General features: G+C 50.6%; 1 protein-coding gene across 1 annotated transcript in view; it reads left to right on the top strand.

The window, feature by feature from the left end:
* Positions 1 to 2,816: 2,816 nt before the first annotated feature.
* The window catches only part of LOC138296886 (solute carrier family 22 member 7-like), a 198,669-nt gene continuing 185,621 nt past the window's right edge, over positions 2,817 to 15,864 (top strand). Inside the window, exon 1 of the mRNA XM_069236381.1 lies at positions 2,817 to 4,064. Coding sequence (XP_069092482.1) covers positions 3,498 to 4,064 — 567 coding nt within the window. The 5' untranslated portion in view covers positions 2,817 to 3,497. The remainder of the gene's footprint in view (positions 4,065 to 15,864) is intronic.

The following is a 15,864-nucleotide window of genomic DNA, read 5'->3' as shown; positions in this document are numbered from 1 at the left end:
AATGCCATCACGCCCTCACAAGACCTGTGCAACTCCCTCGCCACCTTCTTCCATCGCAAGATCACCGACCTCCACGACAGCTTCGGACACCAGACCCAGCCAAGCAACACCGAACCCACACCCCCTGCCATCACCCTCAACGCCTGGACCCACATCAACACTGAAGAGACCAAAACCACCATGAACTCTATCCACTCCGGCGCCCCCTCGGACCCCTGCCCCCCCTTCATCTTCAATAAAGCCGACGACATCATCGCCCCGCACCTCCAGACCATCATCAACTCCTCTTTTTCATCTGCTACCTTACCCGAAAGCTGGAAACACGCCGAAGTCAACGCCCTACTAAAGAAACCTACGGCTGACCCTAGCGACCTGAAGAACTTCCGCCCCATCTCGCTCCTCCCCTTCCCTGCCAAGGTAATAGAGAAGACCGTCAACAAACAGCTTACCAACTTCCTGGAAGACAACAACCTTCTCGACCCTTCACAATCCGGATTCCGAGCCAACCACAGCACTGAAACCGCCCTCATCTCAGTCACAGACGACATCAGAACCCTGATGGACAACGGTAGAACAGTCGCCCTCATCCTCCTCGACCTCTCGGCTGCCTTCGACACCGTCTGTCACCGCACCCTAATAACCCGCCTCCGCTCCACCGGGATCCAAGGCCAGGCCCTGGACTGGATCGCCTGCTTCCTCTCCAACCGCTCTCAAAGAGTCTACCTCCCACCTTTTTGCTCAGACCCCACCGAGATCATCTGCGGCGTCCCTCAAGGCTCCTCGCTCAGCCCGACACTCTTCAATGTCTACATGAGCCCCCTCGCCGACATCGTACGCAAGCACAACATCATCATCACCTCCTACGCCGACGACACTCATCTTATACTTTCCCTCACCAAGGACCCCGCCAGCGCTAAGACCAACCTACAAGATGGTGTGAAGGACGTCGCAGATTGGAAGAGGCTCAGCCGTCTAAAACTGAACTCAGACAACACGGAAGTCCTCATCCTCGGCAACACCCCGAACGCATGGGACGACTCCTGGTGGCCCGCGGCCCTTGGCACCGCACCAACCCCCTCAGACCACGCCCGCAACCTCGGCTTCATCTTGGATCCTCTTCTCACCATGACCAAACAAGTCAACGCCGTGTCCTCCTCCTGCTTCCTCACCCTCCGCATGCTCCGCAAGATCTTCCGCTGGATCCCCACCGACACCAGAAAAACTGTGACCCACGCCCTCGTCACCAGCCGCCTGGATTACGGCAACACCCTTTATGCTGGGACCACCGCCAAACTCCAAAAACGTCTGCAACGTATTCAAAACGCCTCCGCCCGCCTCATCCTCGACGTACCCCGCAACAGCCACATCTCTGCACACCTGAGACACCTGCATTGGCTCCCAGTCAGCAAAAGGATCACCTTCCGACTTCTCACCCACGCACACAAAGCCCTCCATGACAAAGGACCACAATACCTCAACCGATGCCTCAGCTTCTACGCCCCTACCCGTCTCCTCCGTTCCTCCGGCCTCACTCTTACTGCCGTCCCTCGCATCCGCCGCTCCACGGCGGGTGGGAGATCTTTCTCCTACCTGGCAGCCAAGACTTGGAACACCCTCCCCACCAGCCTCAGGACCACCCAGGACCACTCTGCATTCCGGAGACTCCTCAAGACCTGGCTCTTCGAGCAGCAGTAACGCCCTTCCCCCTAGCGCCTTGAGACCCGCACGGGTGAGTAGCGCGCTTTATAAATGTTAATGATTTGATTTGATTTGGAATGCTAGAGAACGAGGGCAAGTTGATAGGTAAGTTCCATCTTCATGAATATGGCTTAATGATGTCTCTCTTGTCATGTCCAACAACATACTTACTATTAACTGTTCAAACGTATACATGTATGGACAGGTACTCGGCACAGTGGTCACTTGTGCATATATTTATAGATATGAACAAATGAGATCAGGATAACTTCCATTACATTAATAAGATGGCAATCTGTGTGTATGTGGGAAGCAAGCCAGCAAGCTGTGTGCATGTAGAAGGCGCAGACAGTGAGCTGTGTGCACCTAGAAGACCCAGTCAGTGAGCTGTGTGTACGTAAATGGCTCAGACAGTGAGCTGTGTGCATGTAGGAGTTTCAGTCAGCAAGCTGTGTGCACGTAGAAGACCGAGTCAGAGAGCTGTGTGCTTGTAGGAGGATCAGTCAGCGAGCAGTGTGCATGTAGGAGTCTCAGTCGGCGAGCTGTATGCACGTAGAAGACCGAGTTAGAGAGCTATGTGCCTGTAGAAGGATCAGTCAGTGAGCTGTGTGCACGTAGAAGGCCCAGTCAGCAAGCTGTGTGCATGCAGGAGGCTTACTCAGCGAGCTGTTTGCATGTAGAAGACCCACTCAATGAGCTGACACAGAAGGCTCAGGTGGCGAGCTACTACATGTAGAAGGCCCAGTCAGCGAGCTGTGCGCACGTAGGAGGCTCAGGGGTCAGTCAAGGTTCTGTGTGCACACATCAGGCTCAGGGGTCTGTCAAGGTTCTGTGTGCACACATCAGGCTCAGGGGTCTGTGGAGGTGCTGTGTGCACACATCAGGCTCACTCACCGAGCACAGCTCCCGGTGAAAGGAGGTGTGTCCGTGCTACCCAAAGTCTCTCACTGGCCCGCCCCTTATCCCTTTGTTCATCTTGGGAGGCGCTGGAGGCTTGCATGAATTACAATCAATTACATCTTGTAGGTTTTGTGTCCTCTCCCTCGGCTGAAGTAAACACGCCTGTGGGTCCTTGGCAGAGTCATCGACCAGAGGAGATCCTATCTGGGCAACTGTGACACGTCAAAACCCAACCAGACCTCATCTGCTTCACTCACCAGGGACCTCCGCAGCCTTTCAGAGAAGGGACCTTGGTCGGGCACCTTCACTGCCAGTCCAGAGGTTGCCACCACTGGGCACCTCCCATCAGGACCTGTAGCCTCTCAACCCACTGCTGGCCTGTGTGACCTCCGACCCCGGCCCTGCACCCCCCTCACTGGCTCCACATCTTATCCGGGCAGCTCCCTCTGCCTGTGTTCCCTGAAGCCTGCAGACCAGCCGCCAGGCACTGCCATCTCTCCTTCCACGCTCCCTCACACACCTAGCAGCTGCCATCCCTCCAGCAGCCCCTTCCACCCATGAATGCGCCTTCTTTCCACTGCAGCGCAGTTATTTCAGGTTCACTCCTTTCCTTGGTACCCCGGTCTGTCCACTGTCTTCAGGTCGCCCTGTTTCTGAAATAACCCCCGGCTCTCACCGTGTCCGGACTCTTTTGGTTTTGGGTCAGTTTTACTGCTTCTGACCTTTCACCTCTCCCTACCCATCTCCTCATTTCTTCCGACAGAGGGCGGGGTGCTACCTGGCATAAAGCTCTCTGAGCTTTCACCCATCCATGACACTGTCCTTAGCTGCCACTTAAATAAGCGCCTGACCTGTCACCTCTCTCTTCCTCTGCCCAATCAGAAGCGGCGCTGCTCGGGATGACTTTCGAGGGCCTGCTTCTAGAGGTGGGGGGCTTCGGGAGGTTCCAGGCCTTAATGGTGCCCTTCCTGGGTCTCGGCCGGGGCATCGCCCCTCTCCACTTCCTGCTGAACAACTTCCTGGCGGCGGTGCCCCCCCACAGGTGTGCCCTCTCTAGTCAAGGTGAGTTTGGAGACCTCACCGAGGAGGAGCTGCTCATCATCAACATCCCCAGGGAGCCAGATGGGACCTTCAGCTCCTGCAAGATGTACAGAGAGCCCCAGTGGCACCTGCTGGAGAACTGCACCTGGGGACCACCCGAGTATACAGGGGGACCACCCAACATCTCCACCTGGAGAAGTCCCAATGACTCCACCTGGAGAAGACCCAACGGCTGCCCCGATAAAAGACCAAACAACTCCACCTGGGGGCCACCAAACACCTCCACCTGGGGGCCACCCAACACCTCCACCTGGGGACCACCCAACACCTCCACCTGGGGGCAACCCAACACCTCCTCCCTCCTGGGCTGCCAGCACGGCTGGGCATACGACCACTCCCAGTTCACCTCTACCATAGCTACTGAGGTAAGAGCCGATAAGATGCCAATGGTTGTCATAAAGTCAAGTCGAGGGCGACAGTTTGGCAAAACAGTCATGAAAAATGTGAGCATAACAGAAGGATGAATGAGTAAACTAAATGGCGAAAGACCCTTGTTACGAGTTGCGTGGTACAGAGGTGATTTTACCATCTGTAAATTCACATTTGCTTTTACCCTTTCCATGTGGTAAGATCAGCCCATTGCCATGCAATTATGCGGAAAACTCCATGGAATAGGGGATTACCACAAGGATGTTTTTTCCAGCCATAAAAAACAGAGAATCCCCTGTTCCATTCAGTTGTGCCACATTTACCAGCATCAGGCAGGTGATCAATGTGTGCAGGGGCCGAAGCATGGAGTGGGGATGAGGAAAGCTTTTCATAGCATACCCCTCCAGAAAATAAAAGTGGCTTGTGACTTGGCATCTGCCAGCTTCATGTGCTTTTTCTGGCTGTTCATTCTGGCAGAATAGTCTGGCCAGCTTCCTGCACACCCAGTAGATCCAGGCGCTGAAACCCCTAAATAGAATCAGGGCCACTTGAATTATGCGATTGTTCCGCATTTTCCACATCTTTATAGATTTGACGGATTTGCTGCACAAACCATTATCTGCTGCACAATTTGCAGATTTTAACAAAAAATTGTTTCTGTCTCAAACCGTTCAAAAGTTATTAAACATGCAGCGGTACGTGTTGCCGTGTGGTGGAAGGCTCTTTGCAAAGATGGACTGGTGACTTTCATTGTGCTTGTTGCTACTTTTAGGTGTTAAACTGGTACTAGGTGAAACCAATGTCGATACAGTTTTCCCAAAGAAAACAAGCATTTGCAATGCAACAGGTCTCACATTTTCTTGAGTTAGAGCTATTGGCAATGCAAACTTATAACATCACTTTTCCTGCCAAATTAGTTGGTCAACCTGCCTGGTAATTTGGTATTTTCCTGCCACATAATTTCAGTGGCCCTGCACATAACTAAAACATTTCCATTTACCTTCTTCCTCGGTCTGCTGCAAAAAATGGAAATGTTGCCATATAGCATCCTAATTTAAATGTGCCATGCTAATTCCAACAGAATGCCACTTTCACCACCCGCCATCAGAGCTGCTGGCCCGCTAACACAATTCCCCCCAAAAAAGAAACAAGACAGCCACAGAGGAGAAATAAACTAGAAGGGTCCCCCAAGCATATGGAGTGTTCAAACAGTCATAGTCGGCCTGAATTATGGTCCTAATGGTAATAAGGAGAGATTATTAAAACATACACAATTATCATACAAACCTTTATCAGAAATAAACTTTAGACTGTAATGCTCGAAACATCACAACAAAAATATCATTTGTGTGAAACATGGTCATGTAACCATATTGGGGGCCCCTTTCCAGGATGTGTCTGCAGAAACCTGGCAGATCCAGGTTACCTGCTCAGCTGGAAGGAATGCAGCATTCCTCTGCTCATACCCTGTTGGTTCGCAGGAATGTGGGGTGACTCAGAGGTGTAACTGGTCTCTGCAAGGGTGCTAGGAGCGAGCTCTGACCGCATGAACGCTGGGATGTCATAAGACCTGGCCAGTCGGTTAAAAAGTATTTTTGGTCTGATCTCATCTGCTACGGCCCCTCTCAAAGCCCCCCAGGCCAGGCTGTGTGAAACAAAATACACAGGCAGCATCTGTCCCCACAGTGAAGCAAGAAAACAGACTACTTCAAGTGCCCCTGGTGCGGCGTTTGACAGGCACTCCAGCAGAAAGCCAATGATTGATAAATGTGCCGCCATTATTCCAAAATGTCGGTTTTCTCCAACAGCGGTGTAGTCTCTCACCAATGAACTATGGGTGTACTAGGTGAAATCTGCAGACTAGGTAGAAAAAGCAGAAATGATGACCCGGGTGACAGGAAATAATAAGGGGAGGAAAAGCAATTTGTTTCCTCAAGTTAGAAATGACCCCCAACTCTACAGTGGCAGAGCTATGGTTTAGGGAACATTCAGAGTGGTTGCCTTGAAGCCGTCGGGGATCACTGCTCGTGCCTGAAGACAATAGGTGCATGTTGTGCTGACGCTGAAGTGCGGGCACCCACGGCATGCAGTGAGTTATGTGGCATGACGTTGCTGAAAGAGGCGCATGCTTCCCATCGCTGCTCCAGCGGTTGTACACCCCTCTCAAGACACAAAGGGCCAGATGTAGGTACTTTGCAAATTGCGACTTGCAATTTGCGAGTCAGAGCGACTCGCAAATTGCAACTCGCAATTTGCAATGCAGAAGGGTGTCTCAGACACCGTCTGCGAGTCGCTATGGGGTCGCAAAGACCCACCTCATAAATATGAATGAGGTGGGTCGCAAATTGCGGCCCCATAGCGACTATGGGCACTCACTGACATGGAGGCCTGCTGTAGTCAGCATACCTCCATGTCCGTGACTGCTTGTTAATAAAGCAGTTTTTTTTTTTTCAAGTGTAGCCCGTTTTCCTTAAAGGAAAACGAGCTGCACTTAAAAAAAAATCCAAAACCTTTTGTTTCGGAATTTTTTCAGGGCAGGTAGTGGTCCCTTGGACCACTACCTGCCCTGAAAAAATATTTTGGGGTCCATTCACAAAGGGGAAGGGGTCCCATGGGGACCCCTTCCAATTTGCGAGTGGGTTACCATCCACTTCAAGTGGATGGTAACTGTGACTGTACGCGGTCGCAAATGGAATTGCATACCACTGCGAGTCGCAAATAGGAAGGGAACATCCCTTCCTATTTGCGAGTCAGAAATACATTTTGCGAGTCGGTCCCGACTCGCAAAATGCATTTCTGCATAGCAAACTCCGGTTTGCGAGTCGCAAACGGCAATTTTTGCCGTTTGCGAGTCGCAAACTGGTTGCTACCTCTGGCCCAAACCTCGCAAGGCTTCCCTCACAAGAAACAGCTGCTTCCACGACAGGCTTGCGCTTTTGTGAAAAAAAGGTGCAGCTCTTTTAATGCGGGTGCTTTACGACTTGACGCACGCAACTGTAAAAACATATGAAAAGCGGTGCGCGTCGATGTGGAGAATGAATGTAGCAATAAACAGGGCCCACGTGCGTTCAGAGGTCCGCAGGTAGCACGACTGTTATATATTCTAAAGCAATGATGTTTTAAAACCTCACTGAGAACTAAAGAGCTAGTGAACCGTTTCTGTTATGCCTCGACTGCCATTTTTAGCATTTCCGAGTTAGTAGCATTTCTACTGAATAAAATAACTGTTCAGTGTCTGAAACATAATGGCGTCTTACAAGCGAGATAATTGAATATAACCAGAATGTACAGTCTCAGTGAATTGGAATCTCCTTGTGATGCGTGATGTACACAACTGTAGGTGTGTGTGTTGAAATCAGTCCAGTGCTTAATTTGAGCCGGTGGTTTCGGGCGCGAGGCACCGGCACTGAGGTCCTCTCAAGCATTTCCTGTGATTAAAAGGCAAATATGGGAAAGACGAAGAATAGGAAAAAGAAAAATTGTAAAAAAGGAGAAAGCAGAAAGCTGCAAGAGTGAGCTGAAGTGAGCTGCGGCTGCTTAATGGCGGCCACAGCACTGTGAGAGGGCAACCGCACTGGCCTCCGGGTCAGCGTCTGCTGCCCTCCCCAGCTCCTCTGGCTGCGTCTGCTGCCTCTGCCTCTTGCTGGGATGAACTGAGAGTCTCCTGACTCTCAGTTCAAGGCCCTCCTCCACCCACAGGCACGTCCCTGCGCCTCATCCTTGGTGGTCTAGTGGCCATCACAAGTAAGTATTTCTTTCTGTTGCTCTTTCACTCTTGCTTTTTCTGCCTTTTTTTCTATTTTTTTCTCTCGTTTTTCCTTTATCCCCTCTTTCCTCTGCCCCTCTCCCCCTTGCGAAGCATCTTTCCTATCCTCCTGCCTCTCAGCTGACTGCTTCCTCTGCCCCATCTTAATGGCGGGCGCATGCAGCGGGCGTGCCAAGGCAAGCCTGTCTGCGCCCAGTGCCAGAAACCCTGGATCTCCATTAAATCACCCCGTGGACTGCCTCCGTTACGACTCGAGAACCTCCTCCGCATCAACTCCGGACATCTCAGCAACTGCAGCACTATCTCCCCCAAGGACACCCACAGACCTTTCACCTGCAGGAACTGCAACTTCAGCACCAGCCTCAACAAGCTGAAGGTCCTCTCCGCACACAACGATACCAACAACCTCCACAACCCCATCAACTGCCTGCTCCTGAACATCCGCTCCCTCCACAAACACGCCACCGAACTCTGGGATTTGACTAACACCGCCCAACTGGACATCGCCTTCCTTACCGAGACCTGGACCAACCCTACCTCGAGACCAGACATCATCATCACCATTCCCGACGGTTACAGCATCCTAAGGAGGGACCGGCCCTCCCATCCGGGCGGAGGACTCTCCATCATACACAAGTCCTCACTATGTGTCAAGTCCATCCCAGAAGAACAATACACCATCATGGAGCACCTTCACTTCCTGATCCACTCCTCCATCTGTGGCACCCTGGTGTGCAGGCCACCCAGCCCTGCCCAGCTTTCATAGACGACGTCGTTGACATCGCTACCCCCCAGGCCCTGGTGTCAGTCGACTACCTCCTCCTCGGCAACCTGAATCTCCGCCTCGAGGACCGCGCCGACCCAAACACCACCGCTGTACTTGACAACCTTGCCACCCTCAGCCTCAGACAGCTGGTCTCCGCACCCACACACATCACAGGACACACACTGGACCCCATCATAACCTCAAGCAACAGGATCACCATCGAGACCATCTCCACCCCAGACTGGACCGACCACCACTGTATACACTTCACAATCACCGCACCCAACAGCTGCAGCCGCACCTCCAGTACCCCCACAGGAAATAGAATAAAATCACCAACGAACAATTCACCTCATCGCTCCCCAAATACCTCCCTCCGAGGATGCCAACACAGCAGCGGGCAATCTCAATGCATGGATCATCGAATGCGCCGACACTCTAGCCCCTCTCCGGCTGACATTGGCCAAACGCGTACCTAAGAAAGCCAGCTGCTTCACCACCGAACTCCAAGAATCAAAGCATACCCGCAGACGTTTAGAGAAAAGTGGAGGAACAGCCAGACCAGAGAAGACCTCGCCTCATTCAGAGCTGCAACCACCGTCCACTGATGAAAAAACAAGAACCCAAGGAAGGACGCACTCCGGGAGTGCATCAACTCCTCTGCACACAACTCTATGGAACTCTTCTCAGTCATCAACAAATTCACAGATCCCCCCTCCGAAGCCATCAGCATCCCCTGTCACAGGACCCCTGTGTAGGAGGCTGGACTGGCTTGTAGTGAGTACCAAGGGGTACTTGCACCTTGCACCAGGCCCAGTTATCCCTTATTAGTGTATAGGGTGTCTAGCAGCTTAGGCTGATAGATAATGGTAGCTTAGCAGAGCAGCTTAGGCTGAACTAGGAGACGTGTGAAGCTACTACAGTACCACAAGTGTCACTTGCACAATACCATAAGAAAACACAATACACAGTTATACTAAAAATAAAGGTACTTTATTTTTATGACAATATGCCAAAGTATCTTAGAGTGTACCCTCAGTGAGAGGATAGGAAATATACACAAGATATATGTACACAATACCAAAAATATGCAGTATAGTCTTAGAAAACAGTGCAAACAATGTATAGTTACAATAGGATGCAATGGGGACACATAGGGATAGGGGCAACACAAACCATATACTCCAAAAGTGGAATGCGAACCACAAATGGACCCCAAACCTATGTGACCTTGTAGAGGGTCGCTGGGACTATTAGAAAATAGTGAGAGTTAGAAAATTAGCCCTCCCCAAGACCCTGAAAAGTGAGTGCAAAGTGCACTAAAGTTCCCCAAAAGACAAAGAAGTTGTGATAGAGGAATAATGCAGGAAAGACACAAACCAACAATGCAACAACTGTGGATTTCCAATCTAGGGTACCTGTGGAACAAGGGGACCAAGTCCAAAAGTCACAAACAAGTCGGAGATGGGCATATGCCCAGGAAATGCCAGCTGTGGGTGCAAAGAAGCTTCTACTGGACAGAAGAAGCTGAGGTTTCTGCAGGAACGAAAAGGGCTAGAGACTTCCCCTTTGGTGGACGGATCCCACTTGCGGTGGAGAGTTGTGCAGAAGTGTTTTCCCGCCAAAAGAACGCCAACAAGCCTTGCTAGCTGCAAATCGTGCGGTTAGCGTTTTTGGACGCTGCTGTGGCCCAGGAGGGACCAGGAGGTCGCAAATTAGACCAGGAGGTAGAGGGGACGTCGAGCAAGACAAGGAGCCCTCTCAGCAGCAGGTAGCACCCAGAGAAGTGCCAGAAACAGGCACTACAAGGATGCGTGAAACAGTGCTCACCCGAAGTTACACAAAGGAGTCCCACGTCGCCGGAGACCAACTTAGAAAGTTGTGCAATGCAGGTTAGAGTGCCGTGGACCCAGGCTTGGCTGTGCACAAAGGATTTCCGCCGGAAGTGCACAGAGGCCGGAGTAGCTGCAAAAGGCACGGTTCCCAGCAATGCAGTCTAGCGAGGTGAGGCAAGGACTTACCTCCACCAAACTTGGACTGAAGAGTCACTGGACTGTGGGAGTCACTTGGACAGAGTTGCTGGATTCGAGGGACCTCGCTCGTCGTGCTGAGAGGAGACCCAAGGGACCAGTAATGCAGCTTTTTGGTGCCTGCGGTTGCAGGGGGAAGATTCCGTCGACCCACGGGAGATTTCTTCGGAGCTTCTAGTGCAGAGAGGAGGCAGACTACCCCCACAGCATGCACCACCAGGAAAACAGTCGAGAAGGCGGCAGGATCAGCATTACAGAGTTGCAGTAGTCGTCTTTGCTACTATGTTGTAGTTTTGCAGGCTTCCAGCGCGGTCAGCAGTCGATTCCTTGGCAGAAGGTGAAGAAAGAGATGCAGAGGAACTCTGATGAGCTCTTGCATTCGTTATCTAAAGTTTCCCCAGAGACAGAGACCCTAAATAGCCAGAAAAGAGGGTTTGGCTACTTAGGAGAGAGGATAGGCTACTAACAACTGAAGGAGCCTATCAGGAGGAGTCTCTGACGTCACCTGGTGGCACTGGCCACCCAGAGCAGTCCAGTGTGCCAGCAGCACCTCTGTTTCCAAGATGGCAGAGGTCTGGAGCACACTGGAGGAGCTCTGGACACCTCCCAGGGGAGGTGCAGGTCAGGGGAGTGGTCACTCCCCTTTCCTTTGTCCAGTTTTGCGCCAGAGCAGGGCTAAGGGGTCCCTGAACCGGTGTAGACTGGCTTATGCAGAATTGGGCACATCTGTGCCCAAGAAAGCATTTCCAGAGGCTGGGGGAGGCTACCCCTCCCCTGCCTTCACACCATTTTCCAAAGGGAGAGGGTGTAACACCCTCTCTCAGAGGAAGTCCTTTGTTCTGCCATCCTGGGACAAGCCTGGCTTGACCCCAGGGGGGCAGAAACCTGTCTGAGGGGTTGGCAGCAGCAGCAGCTGCAGTGAAACCCCAGGAAAGGCAGTTTGGCAGTACCAGGGTCTGTGCTACAGACCACTGGGATCATGGAATTGTGCCAACAATGCCAGGATGGCATAGAGGGGGCAATTCCATGATCTTAGACATGTTACATGGCCATATTCGGAGTTACCATTGTGAAGCTACATACAGGTAGTGACCTATATGTAGTACACGCGTGTAATGGTGTCCCCGCACTCACAAAGTTCAGGGAATTGGCCCTGAACAATGTGGGGGCACCTTGGCTAGTGCCAGGGTGCCCTCACACTAAGTAACTTTGCACCTAACCTTTACCAGGTAAAGGTTAGACATATAGGTGACTTATAAGTTACTTAAGTGCAGTGTAAAATGGCTGTGAAATAACGTGGACGTTATTTCACTCAGGCTGCAGTGGCAGGCCTGTGTAAGAATTGTCAGATCTCCCTATGGGTGGCAAAAGAAATGCTGCAGCCCATATGGATCTCCTGGAACCCCAATACCCTGGGTACCTCAGTACCATATACTAGGGAATTATAAGGGTGTTCCAGTAAGCCAATGTAAATTGGTAAAATTGGTCACTAGCCTGTTAGTGACAATTTGAAAGAAATGAGAGAGCATAACCACTGAGGTTCTGATTAGCAGAGCCTCAGTGAGACAGTTAGTCACTACACAGGTAACACATTCAGGCACACTTATGAGCACTGGGGCCCTGGGTTACCAGGGTCCCAGTGACACATACAACTAAAACAACATATATACAGTGAAAAATGGGGGTAACATGCCAGGCAAGATGGTACTTTCCTACACAACCCCCCCCCAAACGAAGGACAATAAGACTAGCCATGACCTGATGAGTCTTCATTGTCTAAGTGGAAATATCTGGAGAGTCCATCTGCATTGGAGTGGCTACTCCCAGGTCTATGTTCCACTGTGTAGTCCATTCCCTGTAGGGATATGGACCACCTCAACAATTTAGGATTTTCACCTTTCATTTGTTTTAGCCAAAGTAGAGATTTGTGGTCTGTCTGAACAATGAAGTGAGTGCCAAACAGGTATGGCCTCAACTTCTTCAGAGCCCAGACCACAGCAAAGGCCTCCCTCTCTATGGCAGACCAACGCTTTTCTCTAGGGGTCAACCTCCTACTAATAAAAGCAACAGGTTGATCCTGGCCCTCAGAATTAAGTTGTGATAGGACTGCCCCTACTCCTAATTCAGATGCATCAGTTTGGACATAGAATTTTTTAGAGTAACAAGGGCTTTTCAGGACAGGTGCAGAGCACATGGCCTGCTTCAGCTCCTCAAAAGCTTTCTGACAGTTTGCTGTCCATAATACCTTTTTAGGCATCTTCTTGGAAGTGAGGTCATTAAGAGGGGCTGCTATGGAGCCATAGTTCTTAATGAACCTCCTGTAATACCCAGTGAGGCCTAGGAAGGCTCTCACCTGAGTCTGTGTAGTAGGGGGAACCCAATCAATAATTGTTTGGATTTTCCCCTGAAGTGGTGCAATCTGTTCCCCACCAACAAGGTGTCCCAGATAAACCACCTTACCCTGCCCTATCTGGCAGTTTGAAGCCTTGATAGTGAGGCCTGCCTTTTGCAGGGCCTCCAAAACTTTCCATAGGTGGACCAGGTGATCATCCCAGCTGGAGCTAAAGACAGCTATATCGTCCAGATATGCTGCACTGAAAGCTTCCAGCCCTTGCAGGACTGTGTTCACCAACCTCTGAAAAGTGGCAGGTGCATTTTTCAAACCAAAAGGCATTACAGTGAACTGGTAATGTCCTCCAATGGTTGAAAATGCAGTTTTAGGTTTTGCATCTTCTGACAATTTGATCTGCCAATACCCTGCAGTCAAGTCAAAAGTGCTCAGATACTTGGCAGATGCCAGTGTATCTATGAGCTCATCTGCCCTGGGTATAGGGTGAGCATCAGTTTTGGTTACCAAGTTGAGACCTCTGTAGTCTACACAAAACCGCATTTCCTTCTTTCCATCTTTGGAATGGGGTTTTGGTACAAGTACCACAGGAGAAGCCCATGGACTTTCAGAGTGCTCAACCACTCCTAGTTCTAACATTTTCTGGACCTCTTGCTTTATGCAGTCCCTGACATAGTCAGGCTGCCTATAGATCTTACTTTTGACAGGCAAGCTGTCTCCAGTATCTATAGTGTGCTCACACCAAGAAGTGGTACCTGCCACAGTAGAGAAGAGTTCAGAGAATTGATCTAGGAGATTTATGCAATGGTCTTTCTGCTCAGCAGTAAGACAATCAGCCAAAACTACACCTTACACTAGAGCATCTTGCTCTGTGGAAGAGAAGAGATCAGGTAGAGGATCACTGTCTTCTTCCTGTCCCTCATCTGTTGCCATGAGCAGGGTGAGATCAGCCCTGTCATAGTAGGGTTTCAGGTGATTGACATGGAGCACCCTAAGGGGACTCCTGGCAGTGCCTAAGTCAACTAAATAGGTGACTTCTCCCTTTTTCTCAACAATTGTGTGGGGTCAACTCCATTTATCTTGGAGTGCTCTTGGGGCCACAGGCTCCAAGACCCACACTTTCTGCCCTGGTTTGTACTGGACCAAAACAGCCTTCTGGTCATGCCATTGCTTCTGGAGCTCCTGGCTGGCCTGAAGGTTTTTACTGGCCTTTTTCATATACTCAGCCATCCTTGATCTGAGGCCAAGTACATAATCCACAATATCCTGCTTAGGAGCTTTTAAAGGTTGTTCCCAACCCTCCTTTACAAGTGTTAGTGGACCCCTAACAGGGTGTCCAAAAAGAAGTTCAAAGGGGCTAAAGCCCACTCCTTTCTGGAGTACCTCCCTGTAGGCAAAAAGGAGGCATGGTAGAAGGATATCCCATCTCCTGCAGAGTTTTTCAGGGAGACCCATAATCATGCCTTTGAGAGTTTTGTTAAATCTCTCCACCAGTCCATTTGTTTGTGGATGATAGGGTGTAGTGAATTTATAAGTTACACCACACTCTTTCCACATGGCCTTTAAGTATGCAGACATGAAATTGCTTCCCCTGTCTGATACTACTTCCTTTGGGAAGCCCACCCTGGAAAATATTCCCAGGAGGGCCTTTGCCACTGCAGGAGCTGTAGTGGTCCTTAAAGGAATAGCTTCAGGATATCTTGTGGCATGGTCCACTACCACCAAGATGAATCTATTGCCTGAAGCAGTAGGAGGGTCAAGGGGGCCAACTATGTCAACCCCTACCCTTTCAAAGGGAACCCCAACCACAGGCAGTGGAATAAGGGGTGCCTTTGGGGTGCCACCTGTCTTGCCACTGGCTTGACAGGTTTCACAGGACTTACAAAAATCTTTTGTGTCCTCAGACATCCTAGGCCAATGAAACAAGGGAACAAGCCTGTCCCAAGTTTTCAGTTGTCCTAGATGCCCAGCTAGGGGAATGTCGTGTGCAAGAGTTAGGAGGAACTTTCTGTACTCCTGAGGAATCACTAATCTCCTAGCAGCTCCAGGTTTAGGATCCCTTGCCTCAGTGTACAAGAGGTTGTCCTCCCATTAAACTCTGTGAGAGTCACTGACATTCCCATTAGCCTGTTTGACAGCTTGCTGTCTGAGACCCTCTAATGTGGGACAGGTTTGCTGTGCCACACTCAGCTCCTCTCTGGCAGGCCCCCCTTCACCCAAAAGCTCAGCAGTATCTGCTTGAAGCTCCTCTGGTGTAGGTTCTGCACAGGGAGGGAATTCTTCTTCCTCAGAAGTAGAATCCATTGTAGAGGGAGGGATAGTAGGAAGTGGTTTGCTTCTACTAGCCCTAGCTTTAGGGAGCACTTGGTCCATTGTTCCAGGATCCAAGCTTCCCTGTCCTTTTTGCTTTTTGGCCTGAGCCCTGGTTAAAGCAAAAATATGCCCTGGGATGCCCAGCATTGCTGCATGGGCTTCCAACTCCACATCTGACCAAGCTGATGTCTCCAAATCATTTCCTAGTAGACAGTCTACAGGTAAATCTGTGGCTACCACAACTTTCTTTGGACCAGTAACCCCCCCCCCAGTTGAGATTAACAACAGCCATGGGGTGGCTAAGTGTGTTGTTGTGAGCATCGGTTACTTGGTACTGGTGACCAAGTAGGTGTTGTTCAGGGTGGACCAGTTTCTCTATGACCATAGTCACACTGGCTCCAGTGTCCCTGTAGGCCTGAACCTCAACACCATTTATTAGGGGTAGCTGCTTGTACTTATCCATATTAAGGGGACAAGCAACTAAGGTGGCTAAATCAATAGCCCCCTCAGAGACTAACACAGCCTCTGTGGCCTCCCTAACAAGGCCAACCCCAACTAAGTTACCAATAGTGAG

This window comes from Pleurodeles waltl, chromosome 5 (genome assembly GCF_031143425.1).
Source record: "Pleurodeles waltl isolate 20211129_DDA chromosome 5, aPleWal1.hap1.20221129, whole genome shotgun sequence".
Taxonomy (NCBI): Eukaryota; Metazoa; Chordata; class Amphibia; order Caudata; family Salamandridae; genus Pleurodeles; species Pleurodeles waltl.
Note: the sequence above shows the minus strand (reverse complement) of the source record. Positions and strands in the feature narration are given on the sequence as shown.